Below are 23,550 nucleotides of genomic sequence, written 5' to 3'. Positions count from 1 at the left end.
GTTCGATTTTGGAGTAAAAGTTGGGGAAGTTTGTGAAAAATAAAAGTTCAAGGGAGTTCAAAGGTCAAGCAGTTACGATTCGAATAGGAAAGATGTGGGATGAGGGGTTGAGAAAGAGGTTTTTTTTGTGCCGATAAGATCGATTTCAAGAGTTAGGATATCCAACTGGGAGAAGCACTTGAGTAGGGGTTGGGAGAGGGAGGTGAATGCAAAGATGGAAGAATGGGAGATTGATATGGCTAAGTTGGATATAAGACATGTTATTGCTCGTGGAACTTATGGCATCGTGATGTTGGAGGTAATTTGATTTCCCTGAAGGCTTCAATTCGATTTGTTTTATTTTTCTTTGTTGCAATTTTGATGATGTGCATGATTTGTTTGCATACCTAAGTTTTCCATGTTCGAGACTTTAAAACATAGTTTAGTGGTCAATGATTTTCACCAAAGATGAAATGGAATTGAGAAATTTTACATTTTGTTGAGTTGGTAGACAGTAAGACATAATTTATATTTGAGATATTCATTAATTTTCCTCCCAAACTTGTAAGAAACAGTCAATTTCTCTTTTTGAACTTTAGTTTTAGCTAATTACACTTTGAACATTTATAATTGGCAAATTTTCCTGCTAAAATTTAATTTTAGCCGATTACCCTCTGTACATTTACAATTCGTTGATTCCTCCTCTAGGGTTAGATTTAGGAACTTTTCATCCATCTTGGTCATGTGCACAACACATGGCAATTGTATGAGGGCAAACGGGTAATTTTACCTCTAATGTGGAAAACATATTGATTTTTCTTCTTCTCTTCTGCTAGTTCCTCCATATATCTTTTGTTTGAATTTTACCCCTAATGTAAGAAACTATGAATTTTCTCCATGGTCTTGCTTTTCAGCAACATGTTGGAGTTGTGGTAGCATTTCATTATCCTTTCTTGTGACTTGATTCACATGATCGTCTAGATTCGCCCATTTCAATTCAAGACCCAAAAGTTAAAATCCAAGGGATAATCGATTAAAATTAAAGTTAACAGAAAAATTGGTCAAAAAAATAAAAGTTTCAAGAGTAATCGATTAAAATTAAAGTTTAGGAAGAAAATTGACAGATCCTTATAAGTTCGAACGAAAACTTGACCAATACCTCTTTATATTTTTTTCTTCTTTTTCTTTCCAAATGACCAATTTTCAGATTTTTTAAATTGTTTTTTTTTCAGGTTTTATATAAAAAATAATAATAAATAAAAAACCGAATAAAGGCAAACGGAAGTCAAATCAAATCCAAAAAATATCCGAATTAAACAATAATTTTGGTTCGACAAAAAATAAAACAGTAATTTTACTTCGATTTTTAACAAAAAGGATCGTGGGGCCTGAGGATAAAGAGTCCCCAATCAGATAAAACGATCCTTCACTGTTTTGAGAGATTTTTTAATATGATTAGCACACGAAATGGTACACCACGTGTTATTATATAAATAGTCAGATATGTATGTTAAAATGTTAATAACTTAAAGCGTACAATTTTCTGTTACTTGCATAGAAACACGTGATATATCATTCGTGTTCAAGTCACAATAAAAAATTTCTCCAGCGTTCCCTTCTCTTTTAATATTATCTCTAGGGTTTCTGATCTTTTTTCCATATATGTATTCTTTCCAATCCAATACCACTGTGTCCTTGCTGCTCTTGTTTGGGGTGTTTTCCTGTCTCTTTTCATATGGGGTCTCTATATTCCATTTTTGGAAACTTAATCTAACATGTTTTTGGGGGTTTGCTTCTATATATCCTTTTGGGTTTCATCTATAATTTGCTTTATTTAGAACTTCTTTGGGGGTTTTAAAGTAAACCCTCTCCAGATGGGTTTTCTTTGCTGTCAGCGTTCTTCACAAAATCTGTCATCTTTCTAGTGTTGGAGCACTTCTTCAAATCTTTCCCGGGTGCAGGTTATAAATCTTTTTCTTAATAATTCTACTAAAGAAATCCTTTGGCTAGCTTTTTGAGCTATATATGTGGCATATTTTTACCAATTTCTATAAGATTATTTTTCTTTACTATTACTTATGGTGGTGGATGATGATTAGGCAAAGCGAGGACATGGTGAGAGGGAAGATTAAGATTAAAAGAATTGAGAATGACACTAGCCGGCAAGTGACCTTCTCGAAACGTCGAAACGGCTTGTTGAAGAAAGCCTTTGAGCTTTCGGTTCTTTGCGATGCTGAAGTTGCAGTCATCACCTTCTCTCAGAAGGGCAGGATCTATGAGTTCTCCAGCTCTGAGTACGTTTCTGTTATTAAATTCCTTCTATTTAAAGTCTTGAAGCCCCATCTTTCTTTTTGTTTTATATGCTTAATAATTTTATAAAAAAAAATAAATAAATGAAACAAACATCATAAAACGTCTACATGTAGTTGTACCAGCTTGAGCTAGGGTGTCCGATGATACAAAAAAATGTTCTACAGATTTTTCGAGCTTTCTATCAATTCTGGTCATAATCAAGACTTGAGAATCTATATATGTTTAATGGATGTACCATATGCATCTTTTTAATCAAGTCTGATATCTTTTTAATCAAAACCGTGTAACAACCTAAGACTAGGTTGCTTAGGACTCTACTCTAACATAATGTGAATGGGACATCAGCAGCCGGTTTGAGTTTGAAACTGGAGGAACCAAACTTATTAAACTTACCCGGAAACAATTGGAGTATTTCCACATAAAATTTGAAAATTCATCCACATATAATGAATTTGCATTTATACTTTACTAGTTTGTTGATGATTGGATGGATGACCAACACAATTTCATTGGAGAGAGTAGTAGCCTGCTCCTTTTACAGTTCTGCAGGAGATTTCATTGGAGATAGTGTAGGTCTAAATAACATTTGTTTTATCTGATTGCTAATTATGGTGATTAGATTTCAAGAAGCTTTTTTTGTCGTTTCTACCAGTTTATGTAGAACTTTTTTCCAGTGAATTGAATGAGATTTCTTGGGGGCTTTTCAACTTTACATTTCCCCTTAAGTACATGTGTAGATGTTGCTCTTTGTTTTAATGCATCTGCATGCTTAAGTTCTGGTAAATTTATCACTAACTATATACCTACGTAATTATTTTGTCCACTTGATCTTGTCAAAATTGCTAGCCTGGCCATAGTAATATATGTAGAGGTTAGGATCATGGGACAAGCGTCTTTTGACACACGTTTGTTAAGGTTCATTTCGTCATGTATTTCAACGATTTGAACATATATATTTTAGTACATCATTTATATAACATCCTTGCAAATAGACGAACACCAAACCATTAAGATATTCATTTGTAGTGAAGAAAATAGACGAATACAATTCTTCAAAGGAACACTAAATTTGATCCAATGATCATATGGTTTTGGATTTGGGTTAAACGAATATGGTTCTACAAAGAAACAGTAAATTTAATCCAACTGTCATATGATTTTCGGATTTTGGTATTTTTGGTATACATGATTTTTGAGATAAGACAAAAGATAGACGGTTGGATCGTTGAAATACATTACTAAGTGAGCCCCACAAAAACGTGTGTCAAAATGTGAAACCATATGACCATTGGATTAAATTTAGGGTTTCGTTTTTGTCAATTTTCTTCACTATAAATAAATGTCTTAATAGTTTTAGATTTGTCTAATTTTTTGTAAGGATGATCTATGGATGATGTACTAAAATATAGATAGTTCATATTGTTGAAATACATAACGAAGTGGGCCAAACAAAATGGGTGTCAAAAAAATGTGTCCCCGAATCCTCACCCTATATATATTTTGTCACACGTTTTGTAGGGTCTCTTTCGTAATGTATTTCAACGGTCCAACTGTCTATATTTTAGATCTTACCTTAAAGATCATTTATACCAAAAATCACCCAATATGAAACCATATGACCGATGAATTGAATGATAGTCATTTTAGTGTTTATTTGCAAAACGTATTCATCCATTTTCTTCACTACAAAGTTACAAATGAGTGTCTTAATAGTTTTGAATTTATTTAATTTTTGCAAGGATGGTCTATGGATAATGAATTGAAATGTAGATTGTTGAAAAGGTTACAAAATGGGACTTGCAAAATGTGTATAAAAAAATGGGTGTTCCCTGATCCTAAACCATGGGGCAGATATGTGACCATATGTTATACACATGTTTTGTCATGAGTTTTAAACCATTGAATTACCCTACTTTTAATTGTTGAGATTTTACTTGACATGAAAATTAATTTGATTTTTCCTTAATTACGTGTATATGTTTAATACAATTCCCATTTTGTCGGTCTGATATTTTTTTGTCAAATGATAGATTTTGTTAGATTAGATGTTAGATTAGATATTGACGGTGTTTGAACCCACAACCATCATGTCAGGGCTCAACACTTTTCTACCAGTGTGGTAAAGGGTCACTTGCATATATTCATATTAATTATATATTATCATCAGGTGGTGATTGTATTGAATAAGTATAAATATTGTAATCAATCCCTTAAAATTAAGAGAAAATTAGAATCCCATACAATTTTTTTATATCTTTTAGACTAAACATTTGTGTCTTTTCGAAATTTGATTAAAGTGTTTTGATCAATAAACAGCTTAGCATTTTCAGTTAATTTAAATTACATATCATTATGTATTTTTTGAAAATAAAATGTTAATTATTATTTCTGAATTTATCCTCTAAGTTGTTGGATGTGTTTTTTTTCCTTATTTAGTGGGATATTAGTTATTAACTCTATTATCTCCTTTTCCAATTATATTCTTTTGATCAAAATAAATTGTTTTGTCCTCCAAACATTAAATATTCTCTCTTTTTTCAAATGGTTTGTTTTTATGGATTTTTTTTCCAAATCATTGGTGATCCACAATAATTTTTTCATTTTTTTTGTCAAACTATTTTTCTTTGCATTTTTTTTTACTTATAGTTGTTGACAAACTATTATCAAGTACAACATATTATGTGTATATTATCGCTGGGTGTGTTTGAATTAAACGTTGATTGGTATGTTTCTTTGCGGTTTTGGTACGTTTGATTTGGTATACATTGTTGATATTGATACATTATTTTCAGTTTTGGTGCGTTCGATTTTGTACACATTATTTATTGGTATGTTTATACTGTTGTCAGTCCTATTTTTGGTACGTTTGATTTTGTTGGATTTAAAAATATTTTAAATTATTTTGAAAAAAAAAAAAAAATATATATATATATATATATATATATTAAATCGTAGATAATCATTGCTAAATTGTAGGAAGTATTGTGAAATTAAATTGTATTTATCTACGCTTTTTTTTTTTTGGCAATTATCTCCAAGGAGGGAGAGAGTAATCAAAATGCTAGATTATAGGGAATTTTGGTGTGAGGTTTTAAGAACTATGGGGCAATGGCAGGTTATGTAATTTGGTACAAAAAATATTAATTCTTATGAGAAAAAGAGTTTAATCAAATCTCTAAAAGACATGAAAGTTTAATTTCAAATTTTCAAAATTGAGGCACTTATTTCAAAACATCCCTTCCTTCAGTTTTTTTTTCTCCTCCTCTTTGCCATTTCCATTCTATTCTCTATTTATTTTTTATTTTAAACAAAGTACGATTTTTCGTTTATTGTATAAAAGAAGTTACATAGACATATTCATGGAGAATTTAGCCCCCAAAAGGTTTCTTAAACTTTTGCTCCAATTTGATGTTTCATAGGTATTTGAGACAATAATGTTCATAGATATGGGAAGAGCACTAGTCAATAATGACCTAGAATAAGTATTTCGAAATGGTTATACTAGACTATAGGCTATATGGAATTTTATATTTGTTTATCCGTTGCCGTATTTTGATGAAAGGGGTTTGTTCATTTTTATTATAACTCATGAATTTGAATGAAATGTACAATAGATTTTATGATGTTATGCATCCAACTTATGAAATATAAAAAATCATGTCGGTTGAATAAAACTATGAGAAAACGAAAGGAGATGAAAAATTCGATCTTCTTATCCTTAAATTCAAATCCGGTACCCTTGATATCCTATTCCATCTCAGAAATACTTCACAGTCCAACAAAGTTACAAAAATAATTAGAATGCTAGAGAGCATGAGAAAACGAAGAGACCAAAAAAATGAGGAAAGTGGGAAAGGAGAGATTGAAACATATAGTTAATGGAGATAGTTAATGATAAAGAGGGAATCATAATTGAAATGTTCAAAATTTTATTTTCAAATTGTTTAAAGATTAATAATCAAATTAGCTTTCATGTCAGATTACATCTCAACCGTTAAGAGTGAACTAATCTAATGGTCTCAAAATTTGTATTCAAATATTGTGTTAAAAATATAGTGCCACAAATCAGGATAGATGTGTGTGTGTGTATTAACTTTTAAGATTGTTGCGTTCCTTTGTTTTAAACGGTCAATTTTTCACAAAGGAAGTACTTATGAATCAGATTATGTTTTCTGCTATTCCTTGACACTTAACGAAAGGAAAACCTGAACCATTGCGTAACATCAAGTATGTATGTATATACATATCTTGTTGTTAAGAGATATTGTAATGAATGCAGCTCTATCTAATTTTATCATTATCTGTTTTTGACCTCTCTATTTCTGGATGCTTCAGCATGCACCAGACTATAGAACGATACCTCAAACATGAAAATGGAGGGGAAACCAACATGGTTGAAGCGGAACAATACGTGCAGGTTAGAAGTTCTATCTTGGAATTTGAAAATCCATCTTTAATTTCAGAGTTCATTATAAAACTTACAGTATCTTGATGTGGGGAATTTTGTCATCGGCCATAATCTTCAATAAGATAGAAGATATATAATATTGATTCATATAAAGTCTGGAAATTATTATATTAGGGCAAAAATAAGGAACTTTTATCCTATGTTTGGGTGAAGAACAAATAGTTTTAAAGTTTAATGAAATTTACCCTAAATTTGTTCAGAATGCATTACAAAAATTAGATAGATAGACTTGAAAGTGAGTAGATGCAATACATTGGAGAGAAGTTTCAAATAACTCCTTGAAACTTGTCATTTGAAATTTTTTTATGTAGTCCCTTGTAATGTATTTGTAGTATTTTATGGTGCTTGTGTAGTTCATTAATAGTATTTTTCTAGTGCATTTTAAACAATTAAATCTAAAGCTCGATGGAAAAATCTCGTGATCCAAACATAGGGTTAGTTTTTTTTGTATCAGTTGAGTTGAGTGACATGGAAAAGAACCAAGTATCTATGATTTATTTCAGGCTAGAAGCTTTAGAGCTACAGACCTAAAGATTTGAGTCCTAGTCGGCCTTTAAGATTCACAAAAAGTAATTTGACATATCCATTAATGCATGGAGAAAGGGTTGTGAATGACGTCAAAGCATGGAAATAATATCGACAAAAAAAGCATGGAAATAATAAGATTAATTATCATCTAGGCACGAATTAATAAAGAAAGATAATTTAAAATAAATAAATAAAGAGAATTAATATAGCATTTTACTCAATGAACCATGCATATATGAACAAGGTGCTGCGTCGGAGTAGGATCCTTGTCTCTCAAAGTTCTCCTCACTTGCAGTCCCTTCTTATTTGAAGGGTTACGATTAAACCACCTCAATATCTTATGTTGACTTTTTTATAAAGACAAAGACGAGGAAAATGAGAGAGACCAACAACTTATCAAAACATGTTTTCCAGTAGCTAATAAAACATCTCTTTCAGCTTTAAAATCAAAACACACTTTAACAAAATATCCATCTGAATATATTTTGGTATCAGTATATGCAACTAATTTTGAATTAATAAAAGTGGCTATTACATGCCAAGATTACAAAATAAAACTGAAATTAATAAGAACAATTGATACAAAATAGCTATGAACTGAATAAAGCAAGCAAGATGGGAATCGTTACCCATGCTGCAAGTGGATAGGTGTATCAACTTATAGGAGACCAATTCACTCCACCTGAGTCAAGGTCTCATCTGATCAGTTTCTGGGTTGTTTCCATTCTAACCTCATAGTTGAATACTGATTTCACCGTTTCTTCTCAGTGCTAGGATAAGAAACCAAAACTAAGAACACGCTCTATTACTCGAAGGCATAGAGGAAGCTTAACGGAAAAGGGAACAGAGGAGTTCTGCTATAAATTGTTCCGACGAATATACAGTCTCTTCTCTGATCTCTCTCTATCTCTCTTTCTCTCTCTCTCTCTGAGTTAGCATGAAGGCTGCATCTCTATTTATACTAGAGGAAAGGCAGTAGGTGAATAGATACTGGATGGACCATAACAAACTGCTACGTGCAAAGCCAAGGGGCTTTGTGTCTGGTAGTGTGACACCTATTTCACCTCGTGGCAAATCCATTCTAGCTTCCAACTTGATTAGGACGAACTCAAGCTAAACAGATAGCTTACTCACTTACTTGAATGCAGTAGGTGTCAACTGCTTAAGTAGGGAAAACTCTTTCATCACCACATACTCCCACCTCCTGCTAATTTGGAGTGCTCTCCATGTATCCTACAAATACCCCTTTATCCTTTGACATTCTTAGCATCCCTTTCTTTCATTTGCTCAACAAGAGGAGACCAACATTGAAACATAAATAATTATATTTAAAAAATAAATAAACATAGATAAATAATATAATTAAAATCCGGGTCTTTTACGATCCATCCTATTTAAAATAAATTTTGTCGTCAAAATTTATAAGACCTTACTCAACATATAATAGTAGTTGAAGAAAACTATGAGAATATCCAACCAAAATGGTTGCATAGAGATTACCCTTCCATTTTAAGTGGATTGCAATTTTTTATGTATTGGCTTCCAACTCTAGCGTTTCTTCCCTTTATATATAGTATAACACTGTAAAATCCACTGATAGTAAAACGGATATATGCCAAAACATAAGTTTTCTTTTCAAGCAACGATAAAATTGAGCTTGACCCTTCAAATAAAAACATAACTAATATCTTTTTCCTTTTCGAAACGAGCAAATGAAAATTTTGAAATGAAACACAAAATTTGCATTTGGAACAAATTATTTTTCTTCTGTACTAACAAAATTATTTTCGAAAACCACTTACTCACACAATTTCCACGAAACCAAAAGCTCAATCCCAAAGCTTAACTCACAGTCACAACTCTAGTTGCTTCGAACAATAATCTTAGGAAAAACAGTTGTAATTAACAAGCAGTCTAACCAAATTAACCTCAACCCCAGTAATTGGAATTTGAGTGAATCCAGTTTCCAAGTGAAATAGTACTAAGTGTAGTATCCTTAATGGCTTCGTGGTATGACAACATTCAGAAATGTGACCCATCACTTGGGCCCACTATTTAATTATTTTATTCTCACCGACATTGGTGATTTCATTTTACTCATCACATAGCCTGAAGCTATAGGAATGAGGATCAATAGTCTCATCACACAACCAGAAGTTGTATAGGAATGAACTTCTTTATCAATGAATTTTGTTGAACTTATCACACAACCAATAATTGTGTATGAATGAAGTTTAATAGATTTATCACACAACCATAAATTGTTTAGGAATGAAATATAATGTACTCATCACACAATCCAAAATTGTGTAGGAATGACATTTCAGTAGTTCATCATACAACCCTGAGTTGTATAGGAATGAGACACCATGTTTAACACTAACTCATGTAGGAATGAGAATGTCACTTAACGGTCCTTCTTTTTGTTATCCCCAAGTAGGAATGAGTCACATGTGAATTGGTTCCCTCTTCGAAACATAATCGAACTAATAAATAATTCAATAGATCCAACCTGAACTTTAATTTCCTGTCTAAGAGAGTCTCTTACATCAAATTTCTAAGACATTCCCAACTAGGAATTTTCTAAAAGAGATGTAATGTTTGCAAAACTATGAAAATATAGAATTGCTCTTCTCAGTCATCTGATGGACCCTAAGAGAAACTTGTGCTCCAACCACTATCATAGAATCCATGAAAATTCAATGAATAACATGGAACACATGACTTGAAATATATATTTTTTCAACTAATTGATTGTACTGCAAGTAACCAACAAGATGTAAGCAAAGCCAATGAAATGAAAACTTTTTAAAAACCCATGGAACTACCTATAACTAGAATACTAGTCTCTCACACTGCTAAACTCAAATTGACACTACAAGTAAGTATCAACAACTAATAAAATGCAAAGGTCCAGGGACCAATGCCCTAGTTCCTTTTAGTTCAACTTTTCTAGTTGGCACTACAGTTCAATTCCAAGGGTATCTAATCCGTATGGTCTGATACCATTTTGTCACACTTCGACTCGAGCTCGGCGGAAAAATTCGAACCCATATCCAGCAGGCAAGCTAAAAAGATAAATAAATAAAAGAAACTCGAAACTGGGTAAAAAAATTATTCCTCAATTAAAAAGAAACTCAAGAATTCTTTACAAGGCTAAAATAAATAAATACAAATTCTAGCCTCACATCTAATTCTATCTCATCCCGTCTACCTTCTTTTGACGGTCTAGTTCGTAAACCTGCATAACAATAGAGGGGTTAGCTTTAATAGCTCAGTAGAGACATAACATTATCACAGATATTAACAATACTAAATTAAGTTTCATAAAATGATGTAATCCAGTATCAAATCATTGTCGATAACAATGCAAGAGTGCAATGCAATACTCTTCATCTCTACCTGTTAATTCATATAATAAAACACAGACCTGCACGTCCCATACCGTGCATTTTGCTTCTGCAGTGGTGGTTTGAATGTTCTATTATACAAACTAAACCCCGTAACACAACCATCCCAATATCCCCTTTTGTTAGTCCTCTTGCCTAAACTCTTCGTCGCCAACCCTAAATTATTCTAAAAGAAATTATGCACTGTAGGCTCGTCTGAAACTTGGTACTTACTAGGAGTTTGGCTCAACTACAAAAAATGTCTTTTCCAACTACCCTCCTTTCCAATTTCGTTCTCAACGCCGTAACTACTGCCACATGACACATTATCAATGATTCACAAATACTTTCATTTTAGATATCATAGTATATTCTCAATCAAAAGTAATTCATAGACAACTACAACACAGTCATCCAGCGAAACAATGTACACATTTCCAATTAACACTCCACAAGAATTATAGACCAATGAGATAAACAATAATAATAGTATTCCACGAAATTTAATATAATCAATCTCCATAAAGATCTGCTGTATTTCTCCTACCTGGATTCCAAAGAATTGCTCCAACTCTCTATTACAAGAGTCCACCACCTTGATCAAGTCCTATTTCACAAATGTAAGACAATTACTAAACGCATGACATGAACTTTAATCCTAATTAAAGTAGCTGGGATTACTAATTTAACAACACCCAATTGAAATATAAATATGCATGCTGTCTTCTTGGTGTATAAGCTGGGTGATGAAAAATAGCCTTGGCCAATAGTCAGATAAAAGCCTGTTTTATGAAATTAAACATATTAAACCACACATATACATGCATTATGTAATCGTTTCCAACTTCAGACATGGTTTATTCGATATACTATATACATGGACATATGCAGATAGTTTGAAAAATGTAAAAACCAGCTAGGTTTAGTTGAAGTACATGCATACATATATATATAGGGTTTAGGGTACCAACTCAACATACCAACTTTATTTGATATAGGATTTAAAAAGAAGGGACCAACAACTTATCAAAACATGCTTTCCAGTAGCTAACCAATCCATATAAAACATCCCTTTTCAGCTTTAAATCAAAACACACTTCAACAAAATATCTTTCTGCATATATTTTGGTATCAGTATATGCAACTAATTTTGAATTAATAACAATTAATAACAGTGGCTAATACATGCCAAGATTACAAAATACACTGAAATTAATAAGAACAATTGATACAAAATAGCTATGAATGACTAAAGCAAGCAAGATGGGAATCGGTACCCATGCTGCAGGGTGGATAGGTAAATCAACTTATAGGAGACCAATTCACTCCACCTGAGTCAAGGTCAAGGTCTCATCTGATCAGTTTGTGGGCTCCCTCCCTCTCTCCAAAGGGCTTTGTGTCTTGTAGTGTGACACCTATTCCACCACGTGGCAAACCCATTCTAGCTTCAAACTTGATCAGGACGAACTCAAGCTAGCAGATAGCTTACTCGCTTGAATGCAGTAGGTGGAATGCAGTAGGTGTCAACCGCTTAAGTAGGGAAAACTCTTTCATCACCACATACTGCCACCTCCTGCTAATTTGGAGTGCTCTCCAAGTAGTCCTACGATACCCCCTTATCCTTGGACATTCTTAGCATCCCTTTCTTTCATTTGCTCAACACGTGAAAACCAACATTGAAACATAAATAGTTATTTTAAAAAAAAATATGTAGTCATAAAAATAGATAAATAATATAATTAAAATTCAGGTCTTTACATGTCCGCATAGATTTTTAGTAAGATTCTCAAAGATTCATGTAGTGTAAGTTTTTTTAATTTTTTAAAATATTTTTTATGATTTTTTAGAGTTAGATTAATCTTGATCAGATGCGCCACAAAATGCCACATAGTGCAAAAGCAAAATATTTTATTTTTTTACCATTGAAATTCGACGGTTGTAGTCACATGAAATTATAGCTGTTTGACAACGTGGGGTGGGCCCCCTTGTCAGCTGTAGACATCGGCATGATGTCGCCATCACCACGTGGTCCCAAGCCCTGGGTTGAGTTGGCAGAGCGGCCAATTGGGCTGCTGCATTTCACACTATTGCCTCCCTTTTGTTTTTTTTGTTCTACCAGTGGAGCAACATTTTTGGGTCTAAAGGCAATTGAACTCAATTGCAAGCGCAATTTGGGCTCTCGAGTCATACTCACAACAAAGAGCAACAAAATCTTCATTATCCAATAAACGAGTGTTATCTTTAATAATATTATAAACTTGTCTGTTGCTTGATTCTGGAGTGTAGAAACTTGAACTATCACATCAGTCTAATCTCCATTAGTTTTAAGGTGCTTTCCATAGTTTTACTTTCGAGATTAATAATAATAGAAGAAAATAAAAACCCCTTCGATTACATATCAAAGAACTAATAATATTGTTAAAACTAATCCAATTACAGATTTGTCACTAGCCAATAAGTATTGTTCTGTGTGTGAGAGCAACAAAACTAATAATATTTTAATTTAATAACTCTACATTATTCGATCCGTGAAGAGTGAAAGAGTAGGCACCATAGATGTTTCTTTGGTTCTAGTACCCTCCTAGTGAACTGAAAGAGTGAAAATGTAGCAGTAATAGTTGTTGGGTGGTGCTATCAACATAGGCATTTTTACTTCTCACATATTACTCTTAATTTCGTCAGTTAGATCAAATAAATAGAAGAAGATCAATAGTAAAAAATTAACAAGAGTGTGTAAAAGGTAAAAATAGGTGTATGAATAACACTATCCTAATTGTTTTCTTTGGTTTTAATATATATACCCTTTTTTATAAGGAAAACTAATGAAAAGGGCTTGAAAACTTTGAGTTTTAATGATAAGGACAAAATGAAGGGTAAAATGAATAGTACCAGGATTGACTTTTTAGTGTAAAAATATGGTTTTTCGTTAAAGTGAACAGTACCGGGTGCTTTTCGTTAAAGTTCCCTTTTTTATATGGTATGAATCTTTTTAGCATTGATGATTTCTAACGTAAAAAAAAATAGCATTGATAATAAAAAATAATTTCAAGATTTGAGGCAAGCAAATTAGAAAGGAATTTATAAAATTGTGGTTTTTTTAGCATTTTATTTTTGTTATATATATGAAAATTCAATTAGCTAACTATAGTTAAACCGCTTAAATGTGGCGCACCGCTCACCACCTAGTAAGAGTAATGAGCAAATTCGGACCCATTTGTTCATATTAGCTTAGACTAAATTCGTTTTTACTAGGTGTGCTAGAGGAACATGGTGTAATAAGCAACCACCCCTTGCTTGAACCCCAATGAAGATATAGCTTTTTTATTTTACCTATTTTGATTATAGTCAGGGGGCATTTCTGGGTGGTTTATGTGCCCTGGAATCTGTCGTATTTCCAGAGGGCATTGGAAAAAGGACTGTTGTGTTCTCTGGAGGCACAGATGCACCAAGCTCAACAGTCTACTTTCCTGTAAGTGTTTTTTAGATCACTTGCCTGGGATGGTTCTTAACTTCTTATCGCTTCTCTTCCTACTTGCTTCTGCTAGGCACCTTTCTTTCCAATACTAATCCAGAACTAATTGTTTAAGAGATTCTCTGTGGCAATGGTTGGAAATGGATCATACAATGATGAGAGCAGGAACCTTGTGTTGGTATATGGTTCAGCCCATGATCAATGTTCTAGATTATTCTAATAAGCAAGTGAGGTGGTTGGAGCATGCTAGACAATTCTAGCATATTATTAAGTTGATGGAAGAAGTTAGAGAGTACTAGCTTTCTTGGTTGCAAATGGAAAGATCTAAAAGCTACAATTTTGTGGCTAGTCTAGAATTATCTATGCTAGAGGTTTGAAGAATACGCTAGAAACTAGTAGGATGCTAAACTCTCACCTATAAATATGAGTGTGATGTTGTAGTGAAGTAACCAATTAAGAACCAAGTGTGAGTAGTAAATGATCAAGTCCAAAGCTAGAGTTCCACTCCAAGAGTGAGAGTGAGAGTGTTCCACTACACATTGTGAGTGAAGTTTAGAGCAATAGAAAGTGTGTCATATTTTCTTGTATCCATCAAGCCTTGTCTTTGGCTTGGTAAGACTACTCTTGTTGTACTCATTTTTTTCATATAGTGAAGATTGATCATTGTTTCGTGGACGTAGGCATAAATTGCCGAACCACATAAATTCTTGATGTCCATTTTCTACTTTACCTTGAGCATTCTCTATCTTGTAGTACCGACATTCCTAACACCTTGCATGTGCTTATAAGTAGTTGAAAGACTCTCCATATTTCCAATACCACACATGCTCCATGTCACCCGAGTTGTGTTGTCCATGTGTTAGGCTTAAAAATTTTCACACGTGAGGGGGCATGTTGAGAATGAATACCACATTGATGAGAGAAGAGACATTGCATGTGCTTATAAGTAGTTGGGATACTACTCATATTGCTAATTGGTTTTATGTTGAAACTCCATTTCTCCATCAACTGTGTGTTATAATCTACGTATGTGCAAATCAGTACCATACATACACACAATTGTATTTGTTAGTATGTATATTAAGATTGCTGGGAAGTTTTTTGGATTTTGACCTTCCTCGTCTTATTTAAGCATCATCATTACTTTACAATATTGACACCTGATAGGCTGATACATGCTTATCTAACGAGAAAGGAAAAAAGAAAAGAATCCGGGGAGGGGGCTTCAAGTTGTTGATTAGGTTACTATTAGCAAATCCTTTCACACCTAAGCATGTTTCCATGCGTTTGTACTCTATAGGAGAATTATATATCACATTTCACATTGTGTGTACTCTTTAGTTGTGACTGATGATGATTGTTTTAAGACAATTTTGTTACATGAAGTGATTTTCGCATTGCTTTTGACTTTCTGCACTCTCTTTTGAATTTTCTTTTATTTATTCAGTAGCATAAAAAAACGTAATGCAAAAGGTCAAAAGGCGAGTGATTTCTTGATAACACTAACCTCATATATGAGACAAGTTCAGGCTGAGAAAAACTAACTATTCTGCATGCATGCAGCACTTGAAGCATGAATCAGCTACTATGGCCCAGAAGATAGAGATCCTAGAAGCTTCTCAACGGTTTATGGCTTAGTTTTGATCATCTTCTCCAGCACTTTTGTACTCAACTGATGTTTCAGGTTTTCCTAAACTCTGAAATTTGTATGTCGTAGGAAGTATTTGGGAAATGGTTTGGATTCTTGCTCTGTTGAAGAACTCCAAGAGATCAGTAGCCAGCTGGAACGAAGCTTATGCAACATAAGAGAGAGGAAGGTATTTCAGCTAATGATTAAACTTCCATTTTCCTCCCACTCTTATCAGTTAAATGGATTTTTATTTTCCTTTTGAAATTTTACTAACTTGGAAGTGATTCCAGGCTCAATTATATATGGAGCAGGGGGAACAACTTAAGGCAAAGGTACTCATTTAATTTAGTGCTACAAAACTATTACGGTGTTGTTATTAGCATTTAAAAAATGTTATGCTGCATTTATTATATAAAAATTCTCGAAGGAAATGGGCTAAAATGATTAATAAAAAAGCAAATCCCAATTGTTGAACTAATGAAAATTAAATATCGATGAATTAAAAATTGATTTTTTTGGCCAATTTTCCAATCTTCTGTTATGAATTAAAAATTTAGAGTGCACTTTTTTTAGTGTCTCAATATAACAACTCTCTAACCATTAAAATAATTTGTAGAGCTCTATACATACATTGTTCAACTGCTTCACTAGTTCTGAGTTCTAACCATCTTTCTCTCCTCTAAAATCAGGAGAGGTTCCTGTTACAAGAGAATGCACAATTGTGGGAAGAGGTAAACGTTTTTAAATCCTTTTGAACTGATTCCATTTAATTACTAACAAATCCGTACTGTGCATGACGTTTGAGGCGATTTGGTATCCTGATTTCCATTATGATTTCTTTTTTCTAGTCTTTCTTTCTTTCCTCGTTTATTTATCTGTACAATGATGATATGATCAGTGTCGTGCAAAGCCGTGGATGGAGTCTTCAGGTCAAGAAGAAAGCGCTTCTGCTTCTGCAAGCTATGAAAAAGCAGGAGCTTCTGCTTTTGTAAGCAACTGGAGCCAAAGAAGCATGAGTTCTAAGGTGGAGACCGAATTGCTCATTGGACCGCCAAGAGTGAACTGTTATTCGCATCCCAGTCTGAAGTCAGTATCAGATAAATAATAATGCATGTCAATCATCTCTAAAGACAACGCCATAGAAATAATATAAACAAGAAAATAATGCAATGGAGGCCTATCTTTGGTGGCCATGCTCTCAGATCAATAATAATAGTACGGTAAAAAATTACAGATCATTTTATGTATATGCTGAAAGCTTCATGTTGTAGCACCATATTATTTGCTTACAATGTATGAGCATGGCTGAGGAGGGTGAATGTGGTTGATGTGGGACAACTAGCGGAAAATATAGAGGAGCAGCTCGACAGGGTTAAGTTAAAAAAAAAAAAAAAGGGTCTTGAGAAATCTAAATTTAGGGGTCCTGGTTTTCTTGAGCCCAAAATACTCCATTTAGAAGAGAACAAGAAGTAATCAAACTTCGTATTACTATAGCAATATTTGAAATGACTTATTAGGTGCTCAAAACGAATACATAGCTTTTCTGATCAAATAATGACATTGTTCTTCATCAAATCTGCAATTTAAGATTTTAGGAAATTTTTATAATTTTTTTTTTTTTAATACAGTTCGATATGAGTATTTAAGCATCTTACGGACCTCGGACCATCTTATTTATCAAGATAAACTTCGAGATTTTTTCATGTTCTTCTTTCAAATCTTTACATATATAATGATATTTTCTTCAAGGATTCATTGTTTTTTTTTTTTTTGGTTCAAAAGGATTCATTGATTAAAAAAGGGATTTCAACTCAGAATCTAGGAGGACGTCATGAGGAAGGTCTCCTTCCAAACACATCACGATTAATAGCTAAAGCAAATCGATGTTCAACACCATTGCAAAGACGGAGAATTTCACCTCTTGCAATTGTGAATCCAGTAATTTACATCTGCAATCAAACAACCAAGAGGAGAGTATTCAATCTCCCTTCTATAGACAGCTGTTACTATAAGAGAAGCATCGTTCCCTACTTCAATCTTGGAATGATTTAGAGACATCCCAAGTTTCAACCCCACACATCGCCAAAATCTCAATGTGAGCAGCCGAGGAGACGCTCACAAATCACCAAGCTCACCTCTGCAACAAATGTACCTCTCCAATCTCTCACCATGGCACAAGCACCACCAACTCCCTCGTGCAATCTTGTCGCCACATCCACATTTATCTTAAATCACCCATCACTTGGACTGAAGAAGATGAACGGGATGCTTCGGCGTACCATTCAATCTTAGAAACTGTTGATGCCAACTTTAAAGCCATCTCAAACCGATCCGGCCAGAGGGCCATAGGGCTAAAAATAACCTTAAATGACATGAAAACCACCTCCAACTGAGGGTTAGGCCAAATGGCTCATGGGTCTCACCAGACTAAAAATACCAAATTAGGCCAACCAGCTGGCTCATTCTCGGGGTGGCCCAAAATTCAAATGTCAACGGCTACTGGTGTCAGCATGACGCCAGTAGCCGTTGGATTTGAAATTTTTTTTTCTCGGACAAAATTTTAAAAGAATAATAATAATAAATTCTAATTTTAATATTTAAGTTGTAGTCTTTAAATTTAAGTCGTAGTTTTTAATATTTAAGGTGTAGTTTTTAAATTTAAGTTGTTGTAGTCTTTAATTTGAAATAATAAATTATGTTAACCTATGGCCCTTTAGACCTCTTGGTTGGAGATGGTTTTTTGTCACATGACTATGTTTGGTCTATGGTCATTTGACCCCCTCGGTTGAAGATGGTATGAAATATTATCTGACACTGTTCATTAAAATATAATTTTTTGGATGACTATAAGGCTAAAGAGGGCCTCTTCGATTGAAGATGGCCTACACTTGCGCCACCACGGCCCTCCCAAAGCAGTTCTTTCCGCTGCTGCCAAACATAGATAACAATTATTCGTTTTGAGCCCAAACTTGTACCGAAGGCCGTTATAGATCCAATCCATAACAGATGCAAATATTTTTGGGGCCTTTAGAAAGAACTTCTTTTGGGGCTTTAACCTCTTTCCTGTCTCTATTTTAAAAATGGGGTGTGCTATCCACATATCATTTTTTACTTCTCACACACCTCTTGTTAATTTATGTCCGTTGGTCTTCTTCATTTCATTCGATCCGATGGCCGAAAATTAGAAAGGTGTGTGAGAAGTAAAAAGGGGTGTGTGGATATCACACCCATTTGAAAATATTTTACTCTTGTGAAGACATGGTTGACCTGTAGATGACACTTTATCAGTGGCGAAAAATAATTATGCCTATGACCTGGTGTGTATTTCATCCCACCGATCCTCCTTCAAACTAACCATTTAACCAACTTGATAGAAAGTGATGAACTGAATCTTTCATTGAATGAATCAGAATTATACATCAAGAGAGTATTTATACATACATCAAATGAGTGCTGACTCATTATCTACTTCTATCACAACTAACATTATCGTTTATAAAATAAAATGACATGGTTAACCTAATTTATTTCCGATCGCGTTGCTATCCCATACACAAATACCGTACAATAAGGAAAGAAATTCAAAATCTAGTTGTTGGTAGTAGAATACATATTTTTACGTAGATATAATTTTGTGGAGGAAAAATTAGGGGCTCTTCTCTCTCTAATAATGGATACCTGCAACATGATTTTAGCATGCACAAAAAATAAAAATGTAAAAAGGTTATGGGACCTCTCTTTATATCGTCTCGATCATAACATTATTCTCCTTGTTTTCCTATCTTCAATAATAGCCTTCTTTTTCTCTGTCTAACTCTAAAGCCCACCATGACCGATCATACGCTCCTCTCTTTCTCCTTCCCAGCTAGTTGTCAAATTTACAAAACCATAGAAAGTAGAAAAAATACGCGGGAGTTTGTATTTGCTTCCGATATTACAATTTAAAGGTATTATTTTTCACTTGTAAATTCAATTTATTGTCATTAAAAGAAACTTAGAAATCAAAATATATACAAATAAGATTGGTAATCATAATCTAAGAGGCACTGGATTTGGTTATTTCCTTTTTTGCTGGGTTAAACATGACAGCTACTCAGTTGTTTTATTACATTTCGAGTTCCCGGGAACAGGACCACTTTGAATTTGAAATGGCTCTCTCTCTCTCTCTCTCTCTCTCTCTCTCTCTCTCTGTGACAGATTCAATTTAGAATTTAGAGCAAATGTAAGTTGTCAGGAATATGATGTAGGAAGGAATCTGCCAAGTTTTGCGCAAAATCTGAATCGGATGACCTCAACCCTTTATTTGATACTTATAAAAAGTAGCTAATTAGATAGAGGATAAGGTAATGAAAGATTCATAAAGTTCAAAAAATGATAAAATAACTCTTCAACACTCATACACTATCATTGTGTTAATCATGTGACCATGTCCTTCCCAAACCTGAAATTGGTCCTAATTCATTTGTTAATTATATTCAGGTTGGTGTGTTTTAATATATATATTGATTACTAAGGATGGAGTGCAAAAATTACTACTCTTAACACATTTTACATGTATTTTCAAAATTTAAGACCGGCTTGAATTAAGTATTATTTATTTCTATGTATTCGTTACATTACTTAATTTTTTTTATCAGGATTTAGGTATTGTTTAACTAGAAGATAAAATTTGTGGATCTTTATATGGAGTTCTACTCATTCAACTTCTAATAATTTGCTAGTACCATGGTATCAAATATTGATAATATCGGAAATATCGGTAGTCCAAAAACATGGAAATTTCGATGAAAATATCGGGATATTATCGATATCGATAAAAATTGAATAAAAACCACGGAAATTGTAAGAAAAACTTGGAAATTTTTGTTGAAACTTTGGAGAATGTTTATTTAGTCAATTATCTATTAGTTCATCAAAAAAAAATAAAATAGAAGGAAATGCATTACATGATGGATTTAACTAATTTAAGTTGATTATACAGCGAGCTGGCAAACACTGTGAGTGTAGAAAATATGTAGTAATTAATGAAAAAAAGATTAAACACACCATAATCATTTATATATAATGATTTACTACAATATTTTACACTTTATACATTGCATTGTAAGATACATGAGTGATTTAGTACCACATAAAGTTCCTATGAGGTTCAAAATTTTCACTATCTTCATCATCTCTATGTGTAGAGTAAGTTTAATGTGAAGAGTATTCATCAAATGATAAATCCCCAAATAGTTTTGCATGTAATTATTAACATGTCACTTATATAAATATAAATATTTTAGCATATTATCACTAAAACATAAGTGATATATGGTGGTTACGGTGTTGGAGGAGTAAAGGGGTTCAAATCCCCTTTGTGTTTTTTTTTCCTCCCTTTTTTCCCTTCTTTTCATCTTTGTGTTTTTTTTTGAACTCCCTTTACATCGATATTCCTCCTTTTTATCCCTTTTTTTCATCTTTGTGTTTTTTTTTTCCTTCCTTTACATCGATATTTTCGATATTTAAGCGATATTTTGACAATATTTTGCTAAAATGTGAGCGAAATTATCAACATCAATATTTTCCGATGTTATCGTCGATATTGTCGATATTTGTACGATATGTATATGGATATGTTCCGAAATATTCGTGATTCGAAAAAACCGAAACATCCTTAATATTTTATCAATATTATCCCCTTCTTTTCATCTTTGTGTTTTTTTTTTACTCCCTTTACATCGATATTCCTCCTTTTTATCCCTTTTTTTCTTCTTTGTGTTTTTTTTTTTCCTTCCTTTACATCGATATTTTCGATATTTAAGCGATATTACACCGATATTTTGACAATATTTTGCTGAAATGTGAGCGAAATTATCAACATCAATATTTTCCGATATTATCGTCGATATTGTCGATATTTGTACGATATGTATATGGATATGTTCCGAAATATTCGTGATTCGAAAAAACCGAAACATCCTTAATATTTTATCAATATTATCGATATTTCAGACTAAGACTAGTACTAGGGCATATGATTTCACCTTATTCTTCACTTCCGTTCCTATTCGAACAACAGCCTAATTCACAGTACGTATAAAATGCCAAGTGTCATGTCAAGGGAAGAATGAAAGCATTTGAGGGTTTAAGCCATGCTTTTGTGGTCCCCTAATACATCTAATCTTAGACGCTCTGGCCTGGCCTCAGTGGCCTGTCCCGTCCCTGGAAGGTCCAACTGAGGGCACCGAAAAATCTCAGTCAAGTGGGATCTATGCACAGTTTTTGTGGTCCATGCATGGCATGGTTTTGTTTGTCCAATTGTCCTCGATTGCCTTCCCAGGTTGAGAGAGAGATGATATTGTTTTTATGATTTATATGTGTATAAGATGCATCGATATTCAAATTATCAAAATTTAGTCAGACAAATCCATTTAATGAAAAGTTAGTAAACTAGATTCAAATTATCAAACTTTAGTCGTACAAATTCAGTCGTCTAATGTGCGGATGCATTTGAATTTTTTCTAAAGAGATAATGCATGTGGCTAGCTAGATGATGGGTGCAACAAATGAACAGTAAATGCAGTTGCATGATTTTAATTTAACGGAATTTACTTTGGAGTTTCCTCATAGGTAGGGTCTGTGTACTTCTTGTGCACAAACTAAACTTACATAGCATATGTATAAAAGGTAAATATTGGCCAAAAAAATTCCATTATGAAAATTAAACGGCCTTGTTTTTGTGTGAAACTATGGCAGTGTGAGAACCTGCTAATTAATTAGTCTGTTATACCATGAATTGGACATCCTCGATCAACAGAAACCAAATTCTTCAGTCCCTCATGAGATAGATTTAAAAAAAATAAAATGTTAAAAATTGTAGTGATGAAACTGACAATCGGTTCAGTGTTCATAATTGCTATATGTATGGTGTGCGTTGCTTTTCAATGTTATCGATAATACTGTTCATATTGATATAAACAGTGTTCTGATTCATGATGGCTTATTGTTGACATACAGGAATTCCATTCGATCATACAAATGATGTAATGGCTTAATAAATTAACGAAAAAAATCATTAACATAGAGCACTTCAATTTCATCCTTCACATCATCATCATGTGTGAACATGTATAAGAATTTCTCTAACATCTGCATCATTGGAATACATCAATTATTTTAAAAGAAAACGATAGATCTAAGATTCAATTCTCTCCGATTTGACATGATATTTGCAAGCAATATTGTAAAATTGATCCTGAATTCAAAAAATAATAATACAATGATCAGTAGTTGTTCATTCTCTCTCTCACTTGTCAATCCATTATATTTTTTAATGTCGTGGTTTAATTTTGATCGCAAGACCCTAATTTAATTAGGAGAGACCCAAAAAAATTGTTAAATTTGCATACAAAACGAGCATTTAGGTTATGAAAATTTTTTAAAAATTGTTATAATTAGTTGCGAGGTTGAGGTTGGTACCAACTCAATTATTGAAATCAAAGACACCTTTGAGTTTGACAGGCCTTGGTTAAGTTAAAACCCTACCCAAGTAGAGAAAAAAGTAGTGATCTTAACCATGGTTAGCAAGTTAGCATCAGAGAATCAAACTATAGTAACTGAACTGAAACAAAAAACGTCATAAACTAATAAAATTGATATTATAACAGAAGGGTTGGATTTAGATGCTCGCAGATCCCCAGTACACGTCCTCGTATAACAAAATCGTTTTGACACATGGGAATACACATACCCACATGGACTGTAGAGATGGATAGATAGATAAGAGATC

The 23,550-nt window shown here is 33.2% G+C and overlaps 1 protein-coding gene and 1 long non-coding RNA gene across 3 annotated transcripts; one reads left to right on the top strand and one right to left on the bottom strand.

Annotated features, from left to right (window-relative positions):
* Nucleotides 1-1,666: 1,666 nt before the first annotated feature.
* LOC126630446 (MADS-box protein AGL42-like) lies at nucleotides 1,667-17,055 on the top strand. Of its 2 annotated transcripts, XM_050300579.1 has the most exons (8): nucleotides 1,667-1,940; nucleotides 2,079-2,273; nucleotides 6,628-6,709; nucleotides 15,713-15,774; nucleotides 15,867-15,966; nucleotides 16,070-16,111; nucleotides 16,469-16,510; nucleotides 16,678-17,055. In XM_050300579.1, exons 2-8 carry the CDS (start codon nucleotides 2,092-2,094, stop codon nucleotides 16,882-16,884), a joined length of 717 nt encoding a protein of 238 aa, XP_050156536.1. In that variant the 5' UTR covers nucleotides 1,667-1,940; nucleotides 2,079-2,091; the 3' UTR covers nucleotides 16,885-17,055. The 2 variants fall into 2 exon arrangements, with proteins under 2 accessions (XP_050156536.1, XP_050156535.1); XM_050300578.1 differs by lacking the exon at nucleotides 1,667-1,940 and having other exon boundaries at nucleotides 2,071-2,273.
* Nucleotides 10,391-12,341, bottom strand: LOC126630448 (uncharacterized). The gene is made up of 3 exons (XR_007625998.1): nucleotides 11,955-12,341; nucleotides 11,225-11,284; nucleotides 10,391-10,529 (listed from the first exon to the last, which is right to left on the bottom strand). It is a non-coding gene; the product is annotated as an uncharacterized LOC126630448 (long non-coding RNA).
* Nucleotides 17,056-23,550: the final 6,495 nt, after the last annotated feature.

Source organism: Malus sylvestris, chromosome 7, assembly GCF_916048215.2.
Source record: "Malus sylvestris chromosome 7, drMalSylv7.2, whole genome shotgun sequence".
Taxonomy (NCBI): domain Eukaryota; kingdom Viridiplantae; phylum Streptophyta; class Magnoliopsida; order Rosales; family Rosaceae; genus Malus; species Malus sylvestris.
Note: the sequence above shows the minus strand (reverse complement) of the source record. Positions and strands in the feature narration are given on the sequence as shown.

Bases quoted from the DNA above. Each gene is read 5' to 3' on its own strand.
- LOC126630446 (XM_050300578.1), top strand. From the start codon at position 2,071: ATGATTAGGCAAAGCGAGGACATGGTGAGAGGGAAGATTAAGATTAAA. The intron at 2,274-6,627 runs GTACGTTTCTGT...TGGATGCTTCAG, and splicing joins TATGAGTTCTCCAGCTCTGA to CATGCACCAGACTATAGAAC. The intron at 6,710-15,712 runs GTTAGAAGTTCT...GCATGCATGCAG, and splicing joins AAGCGGAACAATACGTGCAG to CACTTGAAGCATGAATCAGC.